The 24,315-nt window shown below is 46.3% G+C and overlaps 2 protein-coding genes across 3 annotated transcripts in view; both read left to right on the forward strand.

Annotated features, from left to right (window-relative positions):
- The first annotated feature begins 17 nt into the window (after positions 1-17).
- Positions 18-7,848, forward strand: ccdc169 (coiled-coil domain containing 169). Its single transcript, XM_061249470.1, has 7 exons — positions 18-61; positions 372-454; positions 1,160-1,270; positions 1,786-1,826; positions 3,328-3,426; positions 6,457-6,536; positions 7,746-7,848. The coding sequence occupies exons 1-7, from the start codon at positions 18-20 to the stop codon at positions 7,846-7,848; spliced, it is 561 nt and encodes a 186-aa protein (XP_061105454.1).
- Positions 7,849-13,045: 5,197 nt separating this feature from the next.
- dclk1a (doublecortin-like kinase 1a) overlaps positions 13,046-24,315 on the forward strand; it is an 89,701-nt gene continuing 78,431 nt past the window's right edge. For both annotated transcript variants that reach the window (XM_061247498.1, XM_061247499.1), the window contains exons 1-3: positions 13,046-13,228; positions 14,130-14,528; positions 18,137-18,483. In XM_061247498.1, coding sequence (XP_061103482.1) covers positions 14,168-14,528; positions 18,137-18,483 — 708 coding nt within the window. In that variant the 5' untranslated portion in view covers positions 13,046-13,228; positions 14,130-14,167. The remainder of the gene's footprint in view (positions 13,229-14,129; positions 14,529-18,136; positions 18,484-24,315) is intronic.

Below are 24,315 nucleotides of genomic sequence, written 5' to 3' on the forward strand. Positions count from 1 at the left end.
ACTTTAGTAATTACGATATGGGTACATTGCGAGCCGAGCTTGAACAGGAAACCGAACTGAAGTAAGAATTTATGTAACGATAAATGTTATGTTATTTAGCTTGTCAGAAAGCTAATCTAATAATTTATTCAATTTAATTTAACTAGTGACACAACAAGCTAGAAGGCTGTATAGCGCTAGATGCATTGGATGCATAGACACGTATGAAGCAGTGCAGAGACACGAATTACGCTTCGATAACTATATATTATTATATAAATCATTATATCTCATTAGCTTTATAGCTATCTACTGTGGCATTAACCAGCATCATGACCTCTCGTGCAACGGTGCTGACTGCAAGCACTCCCCCTTTGTTTTCGTTATTTCAGGGATTTGCTGGAAGTGTCGGTGTCTGAGCTAAGAGCTACCGTAGCAGAACTGGAGAAGAGACTGCATAGTGTAGAAAACGCAGGTAACGGGGAATTGTTGAGCAATATTACCGAATGTGTGAGAGTTTGCCCGCACTGAAAAATAATATATGGAAACTACATGTATTTTAATATAAATGTATTTATGACACATATCTTTACATGACGTATTTACATGTACATTTCAGATGTATTGCGAAAATATATTTGTACTATTCAAAATTGGCCACTTTTGCATAATTATGACATATATTTTATAAACATGTGCTTAAATCTATATTTTACATATATGTATTGTAAGTATATGTTGTTAATGTAGGTATTTCGTGCATATATCGTGCAATATTAAAATTAATATATTAATATATTAATATAAAAAATTCCACCATACAGTATATATAAATAAATATAGCCTACTGCTTTCACCTATGGTGGTGGCATGTTGTATTGTTAATATTGTGCAACATCACATTATCACCGATGTTCTGGGCCTAGCTAAATTGCTTAATTATATAATTTCATTATTCTCAAACCCCAAGCTAAAAAAAAAGTTGTCTGACTTTGCTAATTGTTTTTTAAAATGCGCGAATGTTCAGGTTGCTTTTCTAATACTAACTTTAATCAAATGCTTTTTTTCACTGAAACTATGCATTTGGTTCTTCAAGCCATTGCATGTGCATGTTGCTCCAGGGCGCGATGTGATGCCGTCTGTGTCTCTGTCCTGTCTGTCCGCGCGCGTTGCGTTCCAGAGAACGAGTGGCGGACCCGGCTCGAGACGCAGCAGGAGCTGAATGGACAGCTCGAGCAGCAGATCTGCCTCGTGCGGGAGAAGCTGGAGGACCTCCGCGGAAATCCTGACGGTAAAATAACGCTTTCGGGTTTCCCTGCGATTTATTGGGCCGGCTTCACAGACAACAGATTAACCTCAGACTTAGAATAAATTGAGTTTTGTATAGAGAATCTCCATACACCTCAGACACACCCTCAAGCCTCTGATCATCTGAGGCAAATTGAGATGAGTATTGATCAGAGTTATTAAAAACTGTCCAGGTCTGAATCTGCACATTATCAATATCCATTCCACTACAGACTGAATATTATTTATGTGCTCATTGTAAATGCCTGTCTCATTGATGCAAGGCACCACGAGTGCTAAGAGCTCCCTCTTGTGGAGAATCGTCAGCCTGCTAAACGTGAGTCAGACAGTCAGTCAGTCGGTTACAATTACATGGCAGGTCCATGAGGTGCTGCACATGTAATTGAGAACAGCGGGACACTGACAGGAATACCTGTACAGGTTAAGAGGGGGCATATACACAGATGATGGACATGGCCTCATTATGCATGACCTTCTCGCCCCTGTGTGTGTTTGCAGACCGTTTGTCCTCCATACGGGGGTATGATGCGATGCCAGTGGTGAGTACGCTCACCTCTACCCCGTCACGCGACATTCTAGATCAAATACGTCACTGTTTTAGACTCTTAATATTTTCTGTGCTCGACTGACTTCACATGGTGCGATTGAGCCGACCAAGAGGACCAGAAGGCAGGGCTTGCACGTTTTCAGAGTATTTCATACGTTCCAATACACCAGACAAGCTCAGTAAAGCATAGAAAACGTATTTGACCCAGGTCTGTGCCATTCTCATGCCACCTAAACCAGTTCTGCTGTAGACTGAGACACACATAGCTTATCGAGCCCAGGGGACTCCCATCAGGCCCTGCAGACCTTGTGGAAATACAGTGACCTTTGTGCCATTTCTGCTCTCTAATAATCCCCATTTCTCTGTGGTGTGAAGAGCTGTGATGTTCTTTGGAACCTTTTGCACCCCCCCCTCCCCCTCCATACTCAGATCTGATTTGCAGACCGCAGCATCTCAAGGCCATGTTTCTGGTCCTCGCAGCATTTTAGTGACTGTATTTACACGGTCATTACAGCACGCTGTGTTTAAAACCCGTTAATTCCACACTCAGCTTGTGTTTCTCCTCCAGGAGGAGATTAAGACCCTGTCACAGTGACAGCTGCCATAGCCCTCTTAATCTGAGAGAGAGAGAGAGAGAGAGAGGGTCTAACATGAGACAGACTGAGAGAGAGGGAGAGAGAGAGAGAGAGAGGGTCTAACATGAGACAGACTGAGAGAGAGGGAGAGAGAGAGAGAGAGGGTCTAACATGAGACAGACTGAGAGAGAGGGAGAGAGAGAGAGAGAGCTGGGCGAAGAAATCTCAAACCCTGCGAATGAAGGGTTCTTGAAATGAATCTTGTGGGGATTTTGTGCGGTCATGGTGACAGAGCGAAGCTTGTAGGTTTCACAGAGAAGCAGCGGCACACTGTAGCGTGTATTAAACAGTATAAAAGTCAGCAGTGACTGCTGAACGCTCCTCAGGACTCAAAAAATCTACATTTTAAAATTGTTAGATTCGGTCAGTTGCTCAGGTCCGGGGCTTATCATTTTTCTGGATTTCCACAGAGACATTTTCCAAATCTTTTCACATTTTCTTGCTCATATTTTATTGGTCTCATCATAGTTGGTCCATTCTATTCATTTCAGTCAAAAAATCTACATTTTAAAATCGGTCGATTCGGTCATATCTCATAGCTCATATCTTATTGGTTTAATTGTATTTGTGGGAAGTGGTCCTGTTTTACACAGAGCAGCGTTGACCCATTATCCGCAGTAGCGTCTCTGTGTGTAACCAGCATGTGTGGGATTAGCATGCCGTGACAGGGGAGGGTGGATATTGTACAAGAAATGGGTACCATGTCCCAACTCAACTTAACTCAACTTAAAAAGAAAAATCCACTAAAACAACTAAACTGGCTACTTTAAGAAATGAGTTGAGTTGGGTAGCTCTGTGGAAAGTGTGAGCATTTTGTGTAAAAATGTAAATAAAAGTAAGACTGTTCTGTGTGGACAGGATGCCCTGAAGCGGATCCTGGAGCAGCTGACCCGGGACAAGGCCAGCCTCCAGAACCAGCTGACGGACTGCAGTCTGAGGATCGCACAGGAGGCCAAGGTCTCCCCTCGTTCAACGCTCCCGATGTCTGATTTCCCACACTAACTCATGGAATGAGCTTTCAGAATTCCCTAATAATGTGGAATCTCCAGAGATCATGCCACATAATGTTAAAGGAGTACTCCATCCAAAACTCTTTCTTTTTGGTTTCATCTAATCCCCAGAATAGTTGGCATGGCCCATATGGGGAAAAAACATAACTTTTTATCTGTATCTTTAAAAGACCCTTTGCCCAAGTGGTGATGTCATTATGACAACGCCTGTGCTTATCATTTCAGTAAATTGAGTTGTCTTTTGAATTAGATAGTACTATGGTGGCAGGTGTATTTCTGATGCTATAAGACACAATTTATAAGACATAATTGAAAGTTTCATCTGAACTGCATCCTCCACTACATTTTCTGAATCCATTCTCAATATTGGGGTAGGGAGGAGGAATTATATTTTTATTGTACATCAGCTTTTTGAGTGCTGAAGTATTATATGTGACACACGAGAAGCAAGATGGATGAATTATTCTCAAGGCGAGGATAATGATTTTTGAATGGAGTTCTCTTTCAAAGTGATGTGCTTCTTTGTGTTTCTGTCTCTTGGGAAGCCATTTTAATGGTTGATGCTGTTTTAGGATTTTCTCATCTTCGCTGCGGGAGATGAAACTTCTTACATAACCAATATTGCTTCCCTGCGAGGAGGGGGAATTATGTAAATCATCTCCAAAGGTTACTCAGATATTACAACTTTGCTGCAGCAGAGGGGAGAACGTTAAACGTCAGCTAATTTGCGCCTCTTGCATTGTTACAACTGCTGACCAAGGGGATGTTTTCTAGCTCATAATCATCATGTTGTTTTTTGCTTCATCAGGCATACCAGAAGGCCAATGAAGACAGACGTGCTTACCAGGCTGAAATCTCAAAGGTGAGGGTGAAAGCTTATGGTCGGTATGGTGTCAGAGCAAACACACGCACACAAGGTGCTGGGTCACAGGAACACACTAAGGACAGGCAGAAAAGTCTCGCTCTCGCTTAGCCCATATTTCACTGAAGACTAGAAATCGTATGTTAAGAAAAGTGACAAACAGTGACCACAGAGGTCATTCTGCTTGGTGTAGAAAGGTGACATTTTGTATGAGTATCCTAAAGGAATAGAGAGATGTACTTTACTGGAACCCTGTGGGGTAATTTGTCCTCTTCATTTGACCCGTCCTAGTTACGTAGGAGCAGTGGGCAATGTGGGGTTAAGGGCCTTGCTCAAGGGCCCAACAGCTACACCGGGGCTTAAACCAACAACCTTCCGGGTCCCCGTCATGTACCTCAGCCACTAAGCTACAGGCTGCCTCAATCAGGCATCCAAGTACATATGAAGAAAATGTTTGTTTAACATGCCTTAAATGTCAGTTAAAGTTCACTTTCTGCTAAAAGTGGTGAGGCTCAAGAAAACCAATAACAGTGTTTGATTTAGCATGTAAGCGGTTGACGTTTGGTCCACAGAGAACCCGCGTGTGGGAGTATTGCTTCACTCTAATCCAGCCTTAATGCTCACAGGGCTGTCCGTATCCACCGGTGATGATATTATATTATAATATTACTCACTGTGTGTGGCTGTTCATCTCCTACAGGGGGAGTCAGTGCTACACTACCAGAACATTTCAGCTCTCTTATCCAGAGACCTGCTGTTTTTAACACACTGTTGATTCATACAGCTCCATATTTTACTGAAGCAGCTCAGATTGAGTACCTTACTTAAGGGCACAGCATCAGTGTCCTACCTGGGAATCAAACCTGCAATCTTTAACTTAAAAACTTGCCTAACCATTATACTGTACTGGTTGGGGGGTACCTGGCTTTTGCTTGGTAAATATTTTCCCAATTTTCATTAAAAAAAGTTCATAAGGAAAGAACATGATGTTAAATGGACATAATAGGCCAGGGAGCTGCTTGGTAGCTGGTTATGTTGAGGCAGTGCTGTAGTACTTGGATTGGCCCCACAGTCTGGCGGGCACCCAGGAAAGGTACAGATTCAGTGGCCGCAGGTTATAGCATCTCAGCACTCACTAGCAACACCTGCTGCTCAACCATGTCATTGCATGTCATTTATCTTCCGATGTGGGAATGTGATGTGAAATGGGATGTGGGAATGTGGTATGGTATGTGGGAATGTGATGTGAAATGGTTTGTGGGAATGTGATGTGGAATGGGATGTGGGAATGTGGTATGGTATGTGGGAATGTGATGTGAAATGGTTTGTGGGAATGTGATGTGATATGTGGGAATGTGATGTGGTATGTGGTGTGATGTGGTATGTGGAATGTGATGTGGTATGTGGAATGTGATGTGGTATGTGGGACTGTGATGTGGGAATATGATGTGGAATGTGATGTGGTATGTGGAATGTGATGTGGTATGTGATGTGGTATGTGGAATGTGATGTGGTATGTGGAATGTGATGTGGTATGTGATGTGGTATGTGGAATGTGATGTGGTATGTGGAATGTGATGTGGTATGTGATGTGGTATGTGGAATGTGATGTGGTATGTGGAATGTGATGTGGTATGTGATGTGGTATGTGGACTGTGATGTGGTATGTGGGACTGTGATGTGGTATGTGGGACTGTGATGTGGTATGTGGGAATGTGATGTGGGAATATGATGTGGTATGTGATGTGGTATGTGGAATGTGATGTGGTATGTGATGTGGTATGTGGTGTGATGTGGTATGTGGAATGTGATGTGGTATGTGGAATGTGATGTGGTATGTGGGACTGTGATGTGGTATGTGGTGTGATGTGGTATGTGATGTGGTTTGTGGGACTGTGATGTGGTATGTGGAATGAGATGTGGTATGTGGAATGTGATGTGGTATGTGGGAATGTGATGTGGTATGTGGGACTGAGATGTGGTATGTGGTGTGATGTGGTATGTGGAATATGATGTGGAATGTGATGTGGTATGTGGTATGTGATGTGGTATGTGATGTGGTATGTGATGTGGTATGTAGGACTGAGATGTGGTATGTGTGGGTGTTGACCGCAGGCTGTGCCAGCCCTGGTGCCCGGCAGGAGGCTGCAGCAGATGGCCAGGCCGCAGGAGGGGAAGGACAGCAGGATGAAGAGGTGTGTGCCACCGCATGCTAATGCTAACGCTAACTGTGAGCTCTGCTGGAGGCTCCGCTCCAGGCAGTGGTTAGCACCGTCGCCTCACAGCAAGAAGGGACCGAGCTCCAATCACGACCAAGGCCCTGCTCCAGTTTCCTCCCACAGTCCAAAGACATACGGCAGGCTTTACAATAGACTCTAAACTGCCCTTAGTTCTGAGTGTGTTAGTGTGGTGTGTGAGTGTGGTGTGTGGGTGTGTAGGTGTGGTGTGTGAGTGTGTGAGTGTGGTGTGTGAGTGTGTGAGTGTGTATGTGAGTGTGTGTGAGTGTGTGTGTGTGAGTGTGGTGTGTGAGCGTGTGTGTGTGTGAGTGTGGTGTGTGAGTGTGTGTGTGAGTGAGTGTGGTGTGTGAGTGTGGTGTGTGTGTGTATGAGTGTGGTGTGTGTGTGTATGAGTGTGGTGTGTGAGTGTGTGAGTGTGTGTGTGAGTGAGTGTGGTGTGTGAGTGTGGTGTGTGTGTGAGTGAGTGTGGTGTGTGGGTGTGTAGGTGTGAGTGTGTGGGTGTGTAGGTGTGAGTGTGTAGGTGTGAGTGTGTGAGTGTGTGAGTGTGTGGGTGAGTGTGGTGTGTGTGTGTGTGTGTGAGTGTGTGGGTGTGTGGGTGTGAGTGTGTGTGTGTGAGTGTGAGTGTGTGTGTGTGAGTGTGTGTGTGTGTGTGGTGTGTGAGTGTGTGAGTGTGTGAGTGTGTGAGTGTGTGTGGTGTGTGTGTGTGTGGGTTGTGTGGTGTGTGAGTGTGTGGTGTGTGTGTGAGTGTGTGTGTGTGTGTGTGTGAGTGTGTGTGTGTGTGTGTGAGTGTGTGGGCCCTGCGTTGTATTCCTGCCTCTCGCCCACTGCATGCTGGGATGGGTTCCAGCACCCCCGTGACCGACCAGGTTACAAAATGGATGCATGGATGGATTCTGCCCCAAACACTGACCCCAATTCAGCTCCTGGTCTTTTCACACAGTGGTGGGGGGATTAGGGTCTCGCAAACTGAGCTGTTGGGGGTGTGAAATCCAGGGGCTGTGATTCCAGGCAGTCGACAGGGAGTCCAGAATCATGTAGTATCACACGCATTTAAAATGTGCTGCTTCTGTTTTTTTTTTTTAAATATGTTTTTTGTGATTTTTGACAATGTTCATTGAGTGACCGTTTCTTGCATACCTGTGTTTGTTCTTCCGTAAATCTCCGCAGAGGTCTTCCTGTGCAGACGTTTAAGATGGCCGACGCTGAGCCTGTCAGAAAGCCTGCGAGAACATCCACGACCTCCAGCCGGCTGCCGAGGTTGAAGCGTTGAGTTAGAGAGGGGGAGCCGTTAACAAAATACATTCCCCATTAGCATGTGAGGCTTGATCATTCTCTCCAGACACAGTACCCAAACATCCTCAGCCAAAGCTAACTGCAGTTTGTCTGTGGCTTGATCATTCTCTCCCTACACAGTACCCAAACATCCTCAGCCAAAGCTAACTGCAGTTTGTGTGGGGCTTGATCATTCTCTCCCTACACAGTACCCAAACATCCTCAGCCAAAGCTAACTGCAGTTTGTCTGTGGCTTGATCATGCTCTCCCTACACAGTACCCAAACATCCTCAGCCAAAGCGAACTGCAGTTTGGAGATGGGGAGATGACTGACGGCAAACATTGGCTTGCAAAACAGAAACTCTGGAATGAAGATTCAGACCGCGTTCAAAGCCCAGTGGCAGTGCAGAATTTTAAGCAGCTCAGCACAGGAATAAACCAGATGTTCTGAGTGCAGTTTGGCTCCATTAATGTGTAGACACACAACTAAACTGAGATGCCGGTTAAAATAAGACACTAATTATCTGTACTGAGCATATTTCATGAAAAATAACCCTAATCATTGCCATGGATTATGTGTCTTGGCTTCACCTCTAGTTGTAGAGAAAATCAAACCGAAGTGCTTGCGATTACTACTGTCTGTTTTTGGATGCAGTTCCCACACATGCAGTGTGGAATGAATATCACACATTATGCAATAGAACCCAGCGAGAATCGCACGTCCCATACAAACACCTGTCTTTCAGGAAGAGGTGTGGAGAATGTTTATTATGCGAGAGTAATGATTGTGTACAACTTTAAACCAATAATAGCTGACCCACATAAACCCCAAAATGAGCTATGCAGAAAAACCTTCCATTCACTGTGCTCCCTGTTCACTCTGAGCAGTCATTACCCACCCTGCTTAAACACCAGGCCAGGGACCCAGAGCTCTGGCCCTCAAATCCTCAATCCAGCCCTGGTTTTCATTCCCCTGGGCAATCAGTGTTTCTGATTGGCCAGACTGTCTTCACACCTGACTAAAGGGAGGGTGGAAAAGCAGCAGTTCTCTGCCCTGGAGGACTGCGAGTTACTGATCCCTGTTGTAGACTCGAGAGCAATCCTCAAACCTGGACCTCGAATCCAAATTAAACCCTGGTTTTCTTTTCTCCCAGGTAATTACCTGAACAGTTAGTGCTGCTGATGGGCCAGACTGTCTTCACACCTGACTCCCAGGTAAAGGGAGTGTGAACACACCTGATTCCCAGGTAAAGGGAGGGTGAACACACCTGACTCCCAGGTAAAGGGAGGGTGAACACACCTGATTCCCAGGTAAAGGGAGGGTGAACACACCTGACTCCCAGGTAAAGGGAGGGTGAACACACCTGATTCCCAGGTAAAGGGAGGGTGAACACACCTGATTCCCAGGTAAAGGGAGGGTGAACACACCTGATTCCTAGGTAAAGGGAGGGTGAACACACCTGATTCCCAGGTAAAGGGAGGGTGAACACACCTGACTCCCAGGTAAAGGGAGGGTGAACACACCTGACTCCCAGGTAAAGGGAGGGTGAACACACCTGACTCCCAGGTAAAGGGAGGGTGAACACACCTGACTCCCAGGTAAAGGGAGGGTGATAATAACCCAGCAGTTCAGGTTTGGTCAGAGGCAGGTTGGGGGGTGAACCTCATCGTTTTTAAAGCGATCCCGTTCAGTGCGCTGCGGCGTTGTCCCGTGTTACCGCGAGCGCCTGTCAGAGTGGGAGGTGTGCCACTCACAGCGCGTAGGAAACCTGCTGACCGACAGCCACGTCACGCTCGCTCTCCCCAGGCCTGACGTGGGCCGGCCGTTACGCGCTCCTGCCACCTCCTCCCACCTCCTGCCACCTCCTCCCCCGCGGAGCTGTCCTGCCTCCCTCAGCACTCACACGTCCTCAGAGATATTTTCATACGCACGCGTCACCACATCTATCGCCTCATCGATTCTTCAGTTACGGTTCGGGGTTCTGCTGAACGGAGATCTTCTTCCGCTGGTGCCTACAGCACATTCACATTTTGGCTTTGCCAAAAATTGAGACATTTCAACAAATATTACCGAATAGTTTTTTTTCTTTTTTACTTTGATTCTGTTTGTTTTATATCGAGTGTTAACTTTTTGTGAGAATCTTATAAACACAGTATATGCTTTATCTAATGCCAGTATTTACTCGCCATTGTGATTTGAGACTGTATTATTAATAACTTTGTATTGATTATTAATTCAGATCACACATCTGTTCTAATTTGTTGACTTTTTGGAAAAATAATAATTGCTACTTTTATACACTAGTCAAACACATTTCTTTTTGATTACGCTTTTATGATCATGCATTCACTCTGTATGAAACTGACTGAATTGTGCTTTGCATTTGTATTTTTCTAATGGTTTTTAACCGTCAGCACCCTGGCACACTTTGATGTAAAAGAGATTATTTTTTAAATAAATGACAGAAATAAATTCTTGAAAAGGCAATAAGAGTACTCAGTTCAATTCTAGTTCAATTCAGACACAACTGACTGAGAACCAGTTAGGGGGCTACGTAGGGGTGGAGTAGGGTGGTGTTGGATAGGGGTGGGGTAGGGTGGTGTTGGATAGGGGTGGGGTAGGGTGGTGTTGGATAGGGGTGGGTATAGGTAATGGGTTTTGTTCGTGCTCCAGATATAGTTGGCATGCAGCCGCAGCAGAAGTGTCCATGCTGGGCGTGTAACGACTCACGCTGCGCTTTTAATTTGACGCTGACCTCTCCGGAAGAACAAGGTCACTTCCTCACTTCCTCACCCACATGGAACACAGACTGTGACATCACTCAGGTGCTTTCACCACATACTATATTCGTATGTTACATACCTAAGTAACTTACAGTAAATACTTTTAATGTTTCAAGAAAATTACCAATGGATTTAGAGGTCCATAAATTAAAGATCTGCCCTCATGGAGGTGAATGCTTGACGATGTGCAAAGAAACAAACAGGAAGTTTAGCCTAAGAACAGGAAGAAATTATAATGAACCATAAGGTACAGAGGGTAGCACCACTTTCCTGGGTCACAGAAGTATACACTCCACCAAGTAACATAGGAGCCTTTCATGTAATCACATGAGTTTCAGTGAGACACCTGCCCCAACCCTTTACATTTTAAACTGGGACAGAACCCCACCCCCTACCCCCAGGCAGAAATTTGATTGGCTACATCTGTGACAGGCAGCATTCAGAGAGGATTTTGAAGTGATGAAAGGAGGAAGATAATGGATGTGGAGAGATGGATATACAGAGAGGAGCTACAAAGACTCCTGTAAGCGGGAGTAGTCACTGCCGCTTGCTCTGTCTGGCTCTCGTGTGGATGCGTGCGCAGGGGGGTAGGCTAAGAGCCCAGCCCTCACCAGCCACTGCAATTAGATGCAATTAGCCTGCTGAGCTAAAGACCAGGGTCCCCGTCCCATGGGGATTAATCACATTCATTATTTACTGCTGCTCCATGGGTGTCTTCACATGCCATACCAAACATCCACAGCCCTGAGCTCTGCCACACATTCTGTACCAAACATCCACAGCCCTGCGACACATTCTGTACCAAACATCCACAGCCCTGAGCTCTGCCACACATTCTGTACCAAACATCCCCAGCCCTGCGACACATTCTGTACCAAACATCCACAGCCCTGCGACACATTCTGTACCAAACATCCACAGCCCTGCGACACATTCTGTACCAAACATCCACAGCCCTGCGACACATTCTGTACCAAACATCCACAGCCCTGAGCTCTACCACACATTCTGTCCCAAACATCCACAGCCCTGAGCTCTACCACACATTCTGTCCCAAACATCCCCAGCTCTGAGCTCTGTGACACGGGCCACCTTCGCCCAAAGTCAGGCTGACAGAAGATGGCTGATTGGCACCGCGCTCCAAACGAGGGGAGGAGAGTGCTTGGTTCATCAGGGGGAGAAAATGCAGGTCGTCGTGTTTGACTTCACCCCTCTACCTTCACCTGTTTTAGAACAATTTCTTTCCTGGACCAGTGGTGTGTCTGGGGCTTACACACACGCACACACACACACACACACACACACAGTGCACAGTGTGAGGCCATACCCCCCAGTCTGTTGTCTGGGTCAGGCCTGTCATTTATAATTAATGCGATGTCTTTAGCATTATTAATGAATTTGCTCACCTGTGAGGGCAAAACAAACAAACCCCTCTCTTCCGCTGTCAGGTGTGTCCCTCACTGAAAGCTCAGTGTCTATTTATATACCCATTCACCTGAGAAAATGTAAAAATACATCACCGTTGGCTAGACAACCTGGAACTGGAACTTTCTGGCAGTCGGAGCATCCAATGAGTAAACAGAATTTTTAACAATCTTGCTACTCCGCTTTTCATTTACACATTAGATAGTATTTATTAATTGATTGATGTGTGTGCCATGTGATAGACTGGATAGATAATTGATGGATGGATGGCTGGATAATATTTATTGTCAACATCAGTCTCAGAAATGATTCTGACTGAGGAATTATGGTGACAAAGGACAGGACTGGCTGAACTATCTGTGGCACATTGTAGCACAACAGTGATAAATATAACGTATTATTAATTGTATTCAAGGATTTTGTCTGGAGGGATAATGAACATGGAGGATGAGTTCTCCCCTTCTAATGACCGTTTGGGACGACTTCCGCAGGCCCAGTAGAGGTTTGGACTCAGGATATACACGTCCGCGTGGCCTTAATGACGCAAAGGGAGGTCCCACTGGAAAAGCGCGCGCCGCTGTCTCTTACCTGGCTGCGGGGTTGAGCTAAATTTGGTTAACCTAACGGTAAAATGCAGTCTAGCCACTTACAGTCCACCGTTGTCACGAATTTGCCTGAGTCCGTGTTGCGCGTTAGCACGCATATGAACATTGAGTTACAGTCTAGCCTACTTTAGACTTTTGAACGAGTATTATACACCCTAAACACTAAAGATACATCCACGCTTACATGTCCATTAGCCTAGTTCTTGAAGCTGATGCCAAGCCTTCACAAATGTTTTTATGTATGACATGAGTGCGGGAGACGCGAGGGGCGTGTGAGAAGGGCGTGACGTCTTCGTTGACGGGCTGCATTTTAATGAGGGACGGGCCAATGTAAAGCACGGCCGTTGCTAGGCAGCTGCAGCCCCACCCCCTTCGTGACTCGAACGCAAGCAGAGCCACGCGACAAACAAAAGAGGCGCAGGTAGATGCTGCACTAACTGACAACTGCAACGTGAGCGTAGTGCAATCAAAGTAGACTTCACTTCCAGAAGATCATTCTGACTGTAGGATTCAGAATTAGGCTTACGCACGCCGTGACAGGATCAGCGAGGACGCTGCTGTAAGGTAAGTAATCATAGGAAGAATGATATACTATTAGATAAACATAGATGTTGACTATCGGATGATTGCCTTTGATAAATGAATTGCACCTCTTTCTCTTGGACTGTTTATGTCTTGCTACTTCATTAGCCTGGTTTGAACCAGTTCAAAACAAGCAGGCATGGGAATAGTCGCATACAACGCATTGCATACCGGCTGCGTCTAATGTTTAACCATGCTCCAATGTCAATACAAATATTGATATTGGAATAGGTTGAATTATAACAATGCAGTGACAAGTAGCATACTTGTGACGTTTCACGGTTTCTGAGACTACAGTTGTCATTTGACAGGTTATCCTTTTCCCAAGCATTGTATGGGCTTCCTCTTGACAGCGATTTTCTATCCATACGGGATAGCCTATCTGCTGTTGGAAATAAACCCGATTTTAAGCTATTACGCAGCGCCGATTGCTTAAAATAGCCATTTCTTTAAATATCCTGTTCAGTGTTTTGTGCAGAAAAAAGTTTGTATTTTATCTAACTGTAGTCTATCATGTTTGTAACTAGCTATGAAGTGACGTAGTTATGCAGACAGCACACGTTAAGGACCGGGTCGCTAGAACAGACTAATCTGCGGCTATTTAGAAAGTTATTTGTGTAGCCTAATGCTCAGTGTCTGTCAGTTTAACTCCTGCTGTGGAATAACGTTTGCGTCTGAATATCTTTTTATCCACACAGCCCACATATCAATTGGCTACATTCATTTATGGATAAAAAAAAGCCAGGCAGAACGCAGCAAAGCGTCACGACTAGCACAATTGCTCCGAAAACTGATCCGTAATCCAGTTAGGCTACCTCAGTTGCGGCTATTTGACCCGAATGAAGCTTGATCCCCGCTGTCGTCTCCCGTTGTCTCTCCCTAGGTTCTGAAGCACGACTATAACCGTCTTTGGCGTTTGATATGGAGCTGGAGCACTTTGACGAGCGGGACAAAGCCCGGAGAAACTCGCGTGGGGGCTCACGACCAAACGGCTACCACAGTCCGACGCACAGCGCCCACTGTAGCCTCTACCGCACGCGCACCCTGAAAGCGCTCATCTCGGAGAAGAAGGCTAGGAAGGTCCGCTTCTACCGCAACGGGGACCGCTACTTCAACGGGATCGTGTACGCCATCTCCCAGGACAGATTCCGGTCGTTCGACGGCTTGTTGGCAGACCTGACCCGCACTCTGTCCGACAATGTCAACCTGCCACAGGGTGTTCGGACCATCTATGCCGTCGATGGAAGCAAAAAGATCACCGGCATCGATCAGCTGGTTGAAGGTAAGCATCGTGGTGTGCCAGAAAGTGCAAAAACTTCCGTCACTTTATTTTGCGTTCTTCCCTGACTCCCGCAGAATTCGTTATTACGTTAATTTCTAAGCTCTTTTAGTGAAATTGGACTCTATTAAATCTTCCCTTGGCTCAGAAGTTTGGACGGTAGCGATATTGAGTAATTGCCTCGTGAGTCAGCGATTCTGTGCGTTTTATCGACCCTGGGCACGCGCATACTTGGCGAGCGGCCGGGCCTCTTTTCGGGCACAGGGTTTCAGTGTTGGTCTATGTCCTGAACTGATAACGGCTGCAGATGGAGACTTCAGAAAGAGTTTGCAAACTAGAGGAAGAGAGAAAGAGAGAAAGAGCGAGAGAGCCAAGCAACAGACTTTGCCTCCAGTCGCAGTTTCTGGCTGGCTGCCAGGTTCATCTTGGCTCTGGATAATGATCCAAACTGCAGGTCTAATGGTTACACCCACCCACCACACACACACACACACACACACACCTACACATACACACACCTGCACCCACACCCACCCACACGCACACACACACACACACACACACACACACACACACACACACACACACACACACACACATCAAGGGTTCCACTCAGCATTTCATATACACCATGTAAGACCAGTTCTCGACACTGCTGTGTATTTCTTAATTGAAGAGTGGGAGAGAAAAAGAGGGAGGCAGGGAGGGAGGCGGGGGTGGGTCTGCTAGTGTTCCAGAAGCTTCGCTACACCACCTTTTCAGGAGGGGGGCATAAGGGAATTCCCCCAACTGACTCTTTTCAGCTTTTTTCAATTCCTCTGAACTGCACGGTCAGCTATTTGTGAAAGCCCAATCAGAACATTGTTTTGGTTGTCGGTTTTTTATTATTGATTCTCTGAGACCCGGACACAGGCGCCAGGCTAAAATGGCCAGTTTGACAGTCTACTTCGGTTAGAGAAGTGGAGCTGAGTGCTTGTGTGTGAAGAATGGTGTGTGTGTGTGTATGTGTGTGAAGCGCTGTGTGTGTATATGTGTGTATGTGTGTATGTGTGTGAGTGTGTGTGAAGCGCAGTGTGTGTGTGCATGTGTGTATGTGTTTGTGTGCGTGTGTGTGTGTGTGTGTGTGTGTGTGTGTGTGTGTGTGTGTGTGTGAAGCGTGGCGTGTGTATGAGTGTGGTGTGTGTGTGTCTGTATGTACGTGTGTGTATGTGTGTGTGTGTGTGTGAAGCGTGGTGTGTGTGTGTGTGTGTGTGTAGATGTGTGTGTGTGTGTGTGTGTGTGTAGATGTGTGTGTGTGTGAAGCGTGGCGTGTGTGTGTGCGTGTGTGTGAAGCGTGGCGTGTGTGTGTGTAGATGTGTGTGTGTGTAAAGCGTGGCGTGTGTGTGTGTGAGTTTGTGTGTGTCTGTATGTACGTGTGTGTATATGTGTGTGTGTGAAGCGTGGTGTGTGTGTGTGTGTGTGTGAAGCGTGGTGTGTGTGTGTGTGTGTGTAGATGTGTGTGTGTGTGAAGCGTGGCGTGTGTGTGTGTGAGTGTGTGTGTGAAGCGCTGTGTGTGTATGTGTGTGTGTATGTGTGTGTGTGTGAAGCGCTGTGTGTGTATGTGTGTGTGTATATGTGAGTGTGTGAGTGTGTGTGTGTGAAGCGTGGTGTGTGTGTGTGAAGTGTGGCGTGTGTGTGTGTGTGTGAGTGTGTGTGTGTGAAGCGCTGTGTGTGTATATGTGTGTGTGAGTGTGTGTGTGAAGCGTGGTGTGTGTGTGTGTGTGTGAAGTGTGGCGTGTGTGTGTGTGAGTGTGTGTGTGTGAAGCGTGGTGTGTGTGTGTGTAGATATGTGTGTGTGTGTGAAGCGTGGCGTGTGTGTGTGAGTGTGTGTGTGAAGCGTGGTGTGTGTATGAGTGTGGTGTGTGTGTGTCTGTATGTACGTGTGTGTATGTGTATGTGTGTGTGTGAAGCGTGGTGTGTGTGTGTGTGAGTGTGTGTGTGAAGCACGGTGTGTTGCAGTCCAGTGTTACGCAGTGAGCTCTCTGACTCTCTTACACAGCACAGTCTCTCAGGCAGCTTGTGCTCCAGAGCTCAAACTCTGATCAATATTCACTGTGGACACAGGGTGAAAATGTGCAGTACATTATACAGTACTTTATACTACTGCATTAATTATACACACACACACGCACGCACATAGACACACACACACACACGTACACACACACGCACATACACATGCACATACACACGCACACACACACATACAGAGACACACACGCACACACACACACGCGCGTACACACACACGCACATACACATGCACATACACACGCACACACACACACACACAGAGACACACGCACACGCACACACACATACACACACACACACACACACGTACACACACGCACACACATACACACATGCACGCACACACACAGAGACACACACACACGTACACACGCACATACACATGCACATACACACGCACACACACACACATACAGAGACACACACGCACACACACACACACACAGAGACACACGCACACGCACACACACATACACACACACACGTACACACACGCACACACATACACACATGCACGCACACACACACACACAGAGACACACACACACATACACACATGCATGCACATATATAAAGTATAGCTTTTTCCTGCAAGCCATATTGCAATGCAGTTTGATCATAAGAGGGCTGAATATTATTATGTATATTGAGAGCAGTGTGGTTGAGCTGATAATTACATTCAGGTAGGACTTATTCCGCCGGAGATGATTGACAGCTGGGGGAATAAAATCACCATGTAGTCGGCACTATACCACTGCTAAACCAAAGGATTCTGGGAACCAGCCGCATACATTTTGGAAGCAGTCTGAATAGGCAGACAAATCCCCCATTTGCCCAATTCTGTAAAGGTGTGACCTTGGAGGGATGTGTGCCGATGATGTCAGAGGAACTCTTGCCTTACACAAGGCTCCTCGAAAGTGGGACAGTTGGTTAACGAAGAACAATGAACAATTAACCTCCGCTCAAACGCTCGCTCGCCTTGCCTTAAATCGGTCGGGTTTCCCCTCACAACTTCCCTACGTGGCTAAGACTCATTAATCCCAGGCTGTATTTGGATGAGATTATCACCGGATATTAGAGGTTCACGCTCTGGTTAATCATTCATGGGCTCTCCCATTCTGAGCGACAATAAATCCGTATGCTTGGATGTGCCATTAGTAACAGCTTCTACACTGCGATGGAGGGGAATGTCCTATGTGTTAACCTGAGTATACAGGATACCAATACCACTACTATCACTGCTATAGTTACCTTCAATACCTCTAGTACAACTCCTATAGCAGCTAATAATAGGATTCATAACAATAGCAATAGTTGTAGCAGTATCAGTAGCAGTAGTAGCATTAGCAGTAGTTGTACTAGTAGTAGTAACAATAATAGGTGCTATGATAGATTGGGGACCTGTCCATGGTGTATTCCTTCTTTTCACCCACTGTATGCTGCGAGAGGCTCTTGCCCCCCTGTGACCCTGTCCAGAAAGTGGTTGGATGGATGATGAACAATATTAATAATAAAATATTATATGTATTTATTTGCAGGTGAGAGTTATGTCTGCAGCTCCGTCGAGCCATTCAAAAAGCTCGATTACACCAAGAACGTCAACCCAAACTGGTCTGTGAACCTGAAGGCTTCCGGAATGTCCCGGGCCCCGCCCTCGCTGGCCAGCACCAAGGCCGTTTCCCTGGAGACCAAGGAGGCCAAGGACTTCATCCGGCCCAAGCTGGTGACCATCGTGCGCAGCGGTGTGAGGCCACGCAAGGCCATCCGCATCCTGCTCAACCGGAAGACCGCCCACTCCTTCGAGCAGGTCCTCTGCGACATCACCGACGCCATCAAGCTGGACTCCGGCGTCGTCAAGAGGCTCTACGCCCTGGACGGGAAGCAGGTGAGAGAGGCCGGGGCTGCGGCAGTTAGTTTGTGCCTTTTGTGGTTTTTATTTTCAGCATTTATGAGGTTGAGTTCTGTCAGTTGGGGTTTGAAGGTTGTGTTCTGTCAGTTGGGGTTTGAAGGTTGAGTTCTGTCAGTTGGGGTTTGAAGGTTGAGTTCTGTCAGTTGGGGTTTGAAGGTTGAGTTCTGTCAGTTGGGGTTTGAAGGTTGAGTTCTGTCAGTTGGGGGTTTGAAGGTTGAGTTCTGTCAGTTGGATTTCTAAGGTTGAGTTCTGTCAGTTGGGTTTCTAAGGTTAAATTTCGTCAGTTGGATTTCTAAGGTTGAATTTCGGCAGTTGGATTTCTAAGGTTGAGTTCTGTCAGTTGGATTTTTAAGGCTGTGTTTTGTCAGTTGGACTTTTGAGGTTGAGTTCTGGCCATTGGACTTTTGAGGGAGAGGTTTGTTGGTTGAATCTTTAAGGTTGAGTTCTACACCAAATCCTGCACCCTCACTGACCCTTTTTGGATAAGACAGGCCCCCCCCAGTAGTCGAGGCAGAGATCCTGTGGGTGTTTAGTTCCAGATTTGGTACAGTGCTCTAGTTCTTCTCATTAAGTTCTAATTTTGTGGCGTTTGTATGTGATTGTGTTATCAGTCTAGATTGGCATGGTTACCTGAATGTACGCTGGTTTTCTCATGCTTTCAGTCCTTAATAAGAATTATTATCTGCTATGCAGATGTACTGTAATGTATTGGGTGTGTCTGCTGAGGACTCCGGTGTGGCTCCTTGGTGGTTGAGTCACTCTGCGGAGACAAACTGTGGAAGGAAGACCTTCACTGAAGGGCAGTGGAGTATCCTCTGTCTTGGTTCTGAACAGTTTTTGTTTTGATCCAGGGCATGTACTTTGTGAAGAATATGACGGGCGGTAGGCGAGCTGCTCCACAGTAGACCTCCTTTGTGTTTGTGGAGGACATTTCATTTCAGCATTTCTAAAAGCGCCAGTCAGGATGGAACTGGGTGAAAGGTTTGTGCGCGTGTGTATGAGTATTTTGTTGACTCAATTGCTTGGAAAGTGAGCGCTGTATGAAAAATCATTCTGGCTCATCATTTTTGCTCATATTTCACACTGTTCTCCCCGCTTACCGCGCGTCGCACTGCCAGCTGAGCTCCAGCGCGCCGCTGATTTGAGCCTAGAGGAGCGTAAGCCGGCATTAATGGCGGTATGATCGCCTTCTAAGGACCAGCTGGGGACACATCTGTTCCACTGCTGCCCACCTCCATCAGCCATGTCAATCTATCCTGGGTTGTCGTGGAGACGTTGTCGTGGAGACCGAGTTATACCCGAGTGTTCCGTATTGCAAATAGCTGCGTCCCAGCCACAGCTTACTACTCACCTGTTCCGGGTTGTAGAAGTGTTTCTCATAGCGGCCATTAGACTGCCTGTACGCCACCGCATGGCTGCCAGCGTCCACCGATGGCACTGCGTGTGGGCTGTGTGATGTGTAAGAATCTTGCCTATAAGGGAGAAACAATGCAATCCACACCTCGCCTACATGCCTGGTAGATTGTTCAGGAATAATGCTGGACTGACTTGCTGTGTGTGATTGTGTGAGTCCCATTTACTATGTGCGATTGTGTGGGACTCTCTTCTTTCTGTGAGATTGCGTGGGTCACTCTCTGCGTGGGATTGTGTGGGTCCCTCTTCTTTCTGTGAGATTGTGTGGGTCACTCTCTGTGTGGGATTGTGTGGGTCCCTCTTCTTTCTGTGAGATTGTGTGGGTCACTCTCTGTGTGGGATTGTGTGAGATTGTGTGGGTCACTGTCTGTGTGGGATTGTGTGAGATTGTGTGGGTCACTCTCTGTGTGGGATTGTGTGAGATTGTGTGGGTCACTCTCTGTGTGGGATTGTGTGAGATTGTGTGGGTCACTCTCTGTGTGGGATTGTGTGAGATTGTGTGGGTCACTCTCTGTGTGGGATTGTGTGAGATTGTGTGGGTCACTCTCTGTGTGGGATTGTGTGAGATTGTGTGGGTCACTCTCTGAGATTGCGTGGTCCCCCAACATGTTGAGCGAGGTTACAAGTGCCAACAATCCTAGAGGCACTCAGCTATTAGTATTTTACAGGAATTTTACATGGTCTTGGTTGTAGGATAGGAGTGTTAAACTCCTGTCCTGGAGGGCCGCAGTGTCTGTGGGTTTAACTCTGATCCTTGAGGGCTGCAGTGTCTGCTGGTTTAACTCCAGTCCTGGAGGGGGCGCTGTGTCTGCAGGTTTAACTCCAGTCCTGGAGGGCCGCAGTGTCTGCAGGTTTAACTCCAGTCCTGGAGGGCCATGGGTATAAGGGTCTGTATGTTTTTGTGGTTTTCATTCAATGTACATTTAAACTGGGTCTCAGAAATAAGATGTGCCCTCCCCAATCATGTAATAAATCAAATAAGTCAACTTATTTAGGTTCTGAAATGCACACCTAAACCAGCATCACTGTGCCCTCCTGGACTGCAATGTGACCCCAGCGTGACCCCGCTGTGACCCTGCTGTGACCCCGTCCTGACCCCACTGTGACCCTGCTGCAATGTGTTGCCTGGCTCTCATTAATATGCTGCTATAAACTGCTGAGGTGGTTCTCTTGCCTTTTTACTCTCTCCAGAGAGAGAGAGAGAGGAAAGCAGATTGCATTGAAAAGCAGTTTAGTTTAATGGAGAGCAGATATGATTCAACATGGGCAACATTAAATATTTAGAGGAAGACCTTGGGAATCTTATTGCTGAGAATCTATTGGGTATATGTTGTGCCTGTGTGTGTGAGAGAGAGGGACAGAGACAGGGACAGAGAGAAGATCAGGGGGATATAAGGGGTGTGAGCTGGAGCTCTTGCCTACAGAGTTTCTATATCTGCAGAGCCCGGGTGAAGGAGCCTGAAATAGCTCCCGCTTTGTGCTGGTTGATATTCCTCCCACCTCTCTTCCTCTCTCTCCCTCTGTCTGAACTGGCTTTAACTCCCATATATACACACACACACACAAACAAACACACACATACACACATACACACACACCTGGCTCTCTCTCGGAACTGGCTTCACCCCCCTTATGCACTCACACACACACGTACACACACACACACACACACACACCTGGCTCTCTCTCGGAACAGGCTTCACCCCCTTTACGCACTCACACACACACACGTACACACATACACACATATACACATACACACACATACACACACACGCACACACAAACAAACACACACACATGTACACACACACCTGGCTCTCTCTCTGAACTAGCTTCACCCCCCTTACGCACTCACACACACACACGTACACACATACACACACACACATACGCACACACATGCACAGACACACACACACACACACACCTGGCTCTCTCTAGGAACAGGCTTCACCCCCTTTATGCACTCACACACACACACACACACATACGCACACACATGCACACACACACTCACACACACATACACACACCCATAAACACACACACACACACACACACACACACCCACACACACACACTCATTTTCAGAGGCGCACATTAGGATGTTGAGGAGCCATCTGGCTGGGCGGCCGTCAGAAAGCCCAATGAAGCTGGCAGGCGGATTTGCATGTTTTTGTTCTCCCTGTCACCTCTGATCTCAGGACAGGCTCAGCCAAAGTTAGAGCCATTACTTTGAAGCATGCCAGCTTTATAATGTCCCCCAAAAACAGGTCAGACTGTTCTCTGTCCTCATGGGCCCGGTGCGGACATGATGCATAGCCTTCCCTCGTTTCTCCCCCTCCTGTCCCCTCCTGTCCCCTTCTCTCCCCTTCTCTCCCCTTCTTTTCATCACTCATTCAAATGGAGTGTTTTTTCGGAAAGCACCTGTGCCTTATTAGTCAAGGTCATAAAAGTGGAGTTCTGGAGGTCTGCCACTGTGTCTTCTAGAACTGTGGAGTTCTGGAGTTCTGTTACTGTGTGTTCTAGAACTGTGGAGTTCTGGAGTTCTGTTACTGTGTGTTCTAGAACTGTGGAGTTCTGGAGTTCTGTTACTGCGTGTTCTAGAACAGCAAAATATATTATTTATGCTGCTGTGTGTTCTAGAATAGAGTTCTGGAGCCCAGTTGAATGAAGATGAATTGCATGTGATGCTGATGCTAACCAGCAGGCTCTGTGGCTCTCCAGGACCAGTACTGATAATTGAGACTCTACCAATGTGTCAGATCACACAATCCCTTTATAAGAGTGTTCTTACAGAGGGAGGGAGAGGGAGAGGAAGAGCGAGTTGCAGAAAGAGAGGGAGACGGTGGAGCCGATTTTAGCACTGGGCTCAGTCACGACTAGGAATAAATTGCACCGTCACGGCTGTCAGAAATGAATTCAGAGAAGAATTGCTCAGTCACAATGGTCAGGAATGAATTGCTGTGTCAGGACAGTCAGAGACGAGCTGTTTGCTGCACTGCCTGCTAAACCAGTGCAGTAATGTCACAGGATAGTGGAGGAGCCATTATCTCAGGGTCACAAGAGCTCCGCATCCCAAATCAACCGCTGACTTTGTCATCAGTTTCTCCCTTTCCGCCACAGGGTTTGGCCAGCCGTGACTGCAGAATTCACTGAACGGCTGAGGAAAAATACAGAGTAGTGTGAGAGCCCTGTATGCTTTCTGCACTGAATTAACCCCTGATTCACTTCAGGACCTGTGCAACTAGTGTACTTGTGATTTCTGACTACTTGTGCATACAAGTAGTTAAAAATCACAAGTACACTAGTATTTCGTGTTTTTAGTTCTTAGTTGCTAACCTTGATGTTTCACCATCAGATCAATGTTTATTATATACACACTGAGAACTTTATTAGGTAGGCCTGTACAACAGCTTGTTAAGGCAAATATTTCATCAGCCATTCATGTGGCAGCAAGTAAATGCATAAAAGCATACAGATATGGTCAAGAGGTTCAGCTGTTTTTCAGACCAAATGTCAGAAATGTGGAGGAAATGTGATTTAAGTGACTTTGACCATGGAATAATTGTTTGTGCCTGACAGGGTGGTTTGACTAACTGTGAGATGATTGATCTCCTGTGATTTTCATGCTCAACAGTTTCTAGGGTTTGCAGAAAATGGTGAGCAGCATTTCTGCGGGCAAAAACGCTTGTTAATGAGAGAGGTCAGAGGAGAATGGCCAGACTGGTCAAAACTGACAGGAAGGTGACAGTAACGCAAATAACCACACATTACAACAGTGGTATGCAGAAGAATATCTCTGAACACACAACGCGTCAAACCTCTAAGTGGATAGGCTACAGCAGTAGTCTAATAAATAAATAAATAAATAATCTCTGAATGTACAAATGAAGCAAGAGGACTGGTTTTGTACACGTATATTCAGGTAAACAAGTGCTGATTCAATAACATTAATTAGATTGTTGCTTGTTGTTTTAAATTGGATTCATTTTCAGTTCGGTAATGGGGCGCAGGTAATAATAGCTGAAGAGATGAATTATTGAGCCACAGACGAGATCTGTTGAGCGGTTCACTGCTTCAGCAAATGGGCCTCATCAATATTTCTCAAAACAGCTTTGATCCATATTTCTTGGATCCAGAATTGGACCATTTTCTATAAATGCTTTTTATTGATTAACATGGCCGTTGGAGTTGTCTAAATATTTGTCTCCGTACAATGGAGCAGCCTGCTTAAATTATAGCAGGAAAAATGACATGGGGGTAGGTTCCTTCTCATCCTTGTTGTCATGTAATTGTAGTGTTGCATGACTCAGCTTGTAGTGGGAAAGTCTCTCCCTGTTGTCTCTTCCTCCTGTGACTGACAGTTGCCATGGTCACTGCGAAGTGTAT

This window comes from Conger conger, chromosome 7 (genome assembly GCF_963514075.1).
Source record: "Conger conger chromosome 7, fConCon1.1, whole genome shotgun sequence".
NCBI lineage: Eukaryota > Metazoa > Chordata > Actinopteri > Anguilliformes > Congridae > Conger > Conger conger.

Coding starts and splice junctions, on each gene's coding strand:
- ccdc169 (XM_061249470.1), top strand. CDS start 18: ATGGGTACATTGCGAGCCGAGCTTGAACAGGAAACCGAACTGAA. Junction 62..371: donor GAACAGGAAACCGAACTGAA/GTAAGAATTTAT, acceptor TCGTTATTTCAG/GGATTTGCTGGAAGTGTCGG. Junction 1,827..3,327: donor GGTATGATGCGATGCCAGTG/GTGAGTACGCTC, acceptor CTGTGTGGACAG/GATGCCCTGAAGCGGATCCT.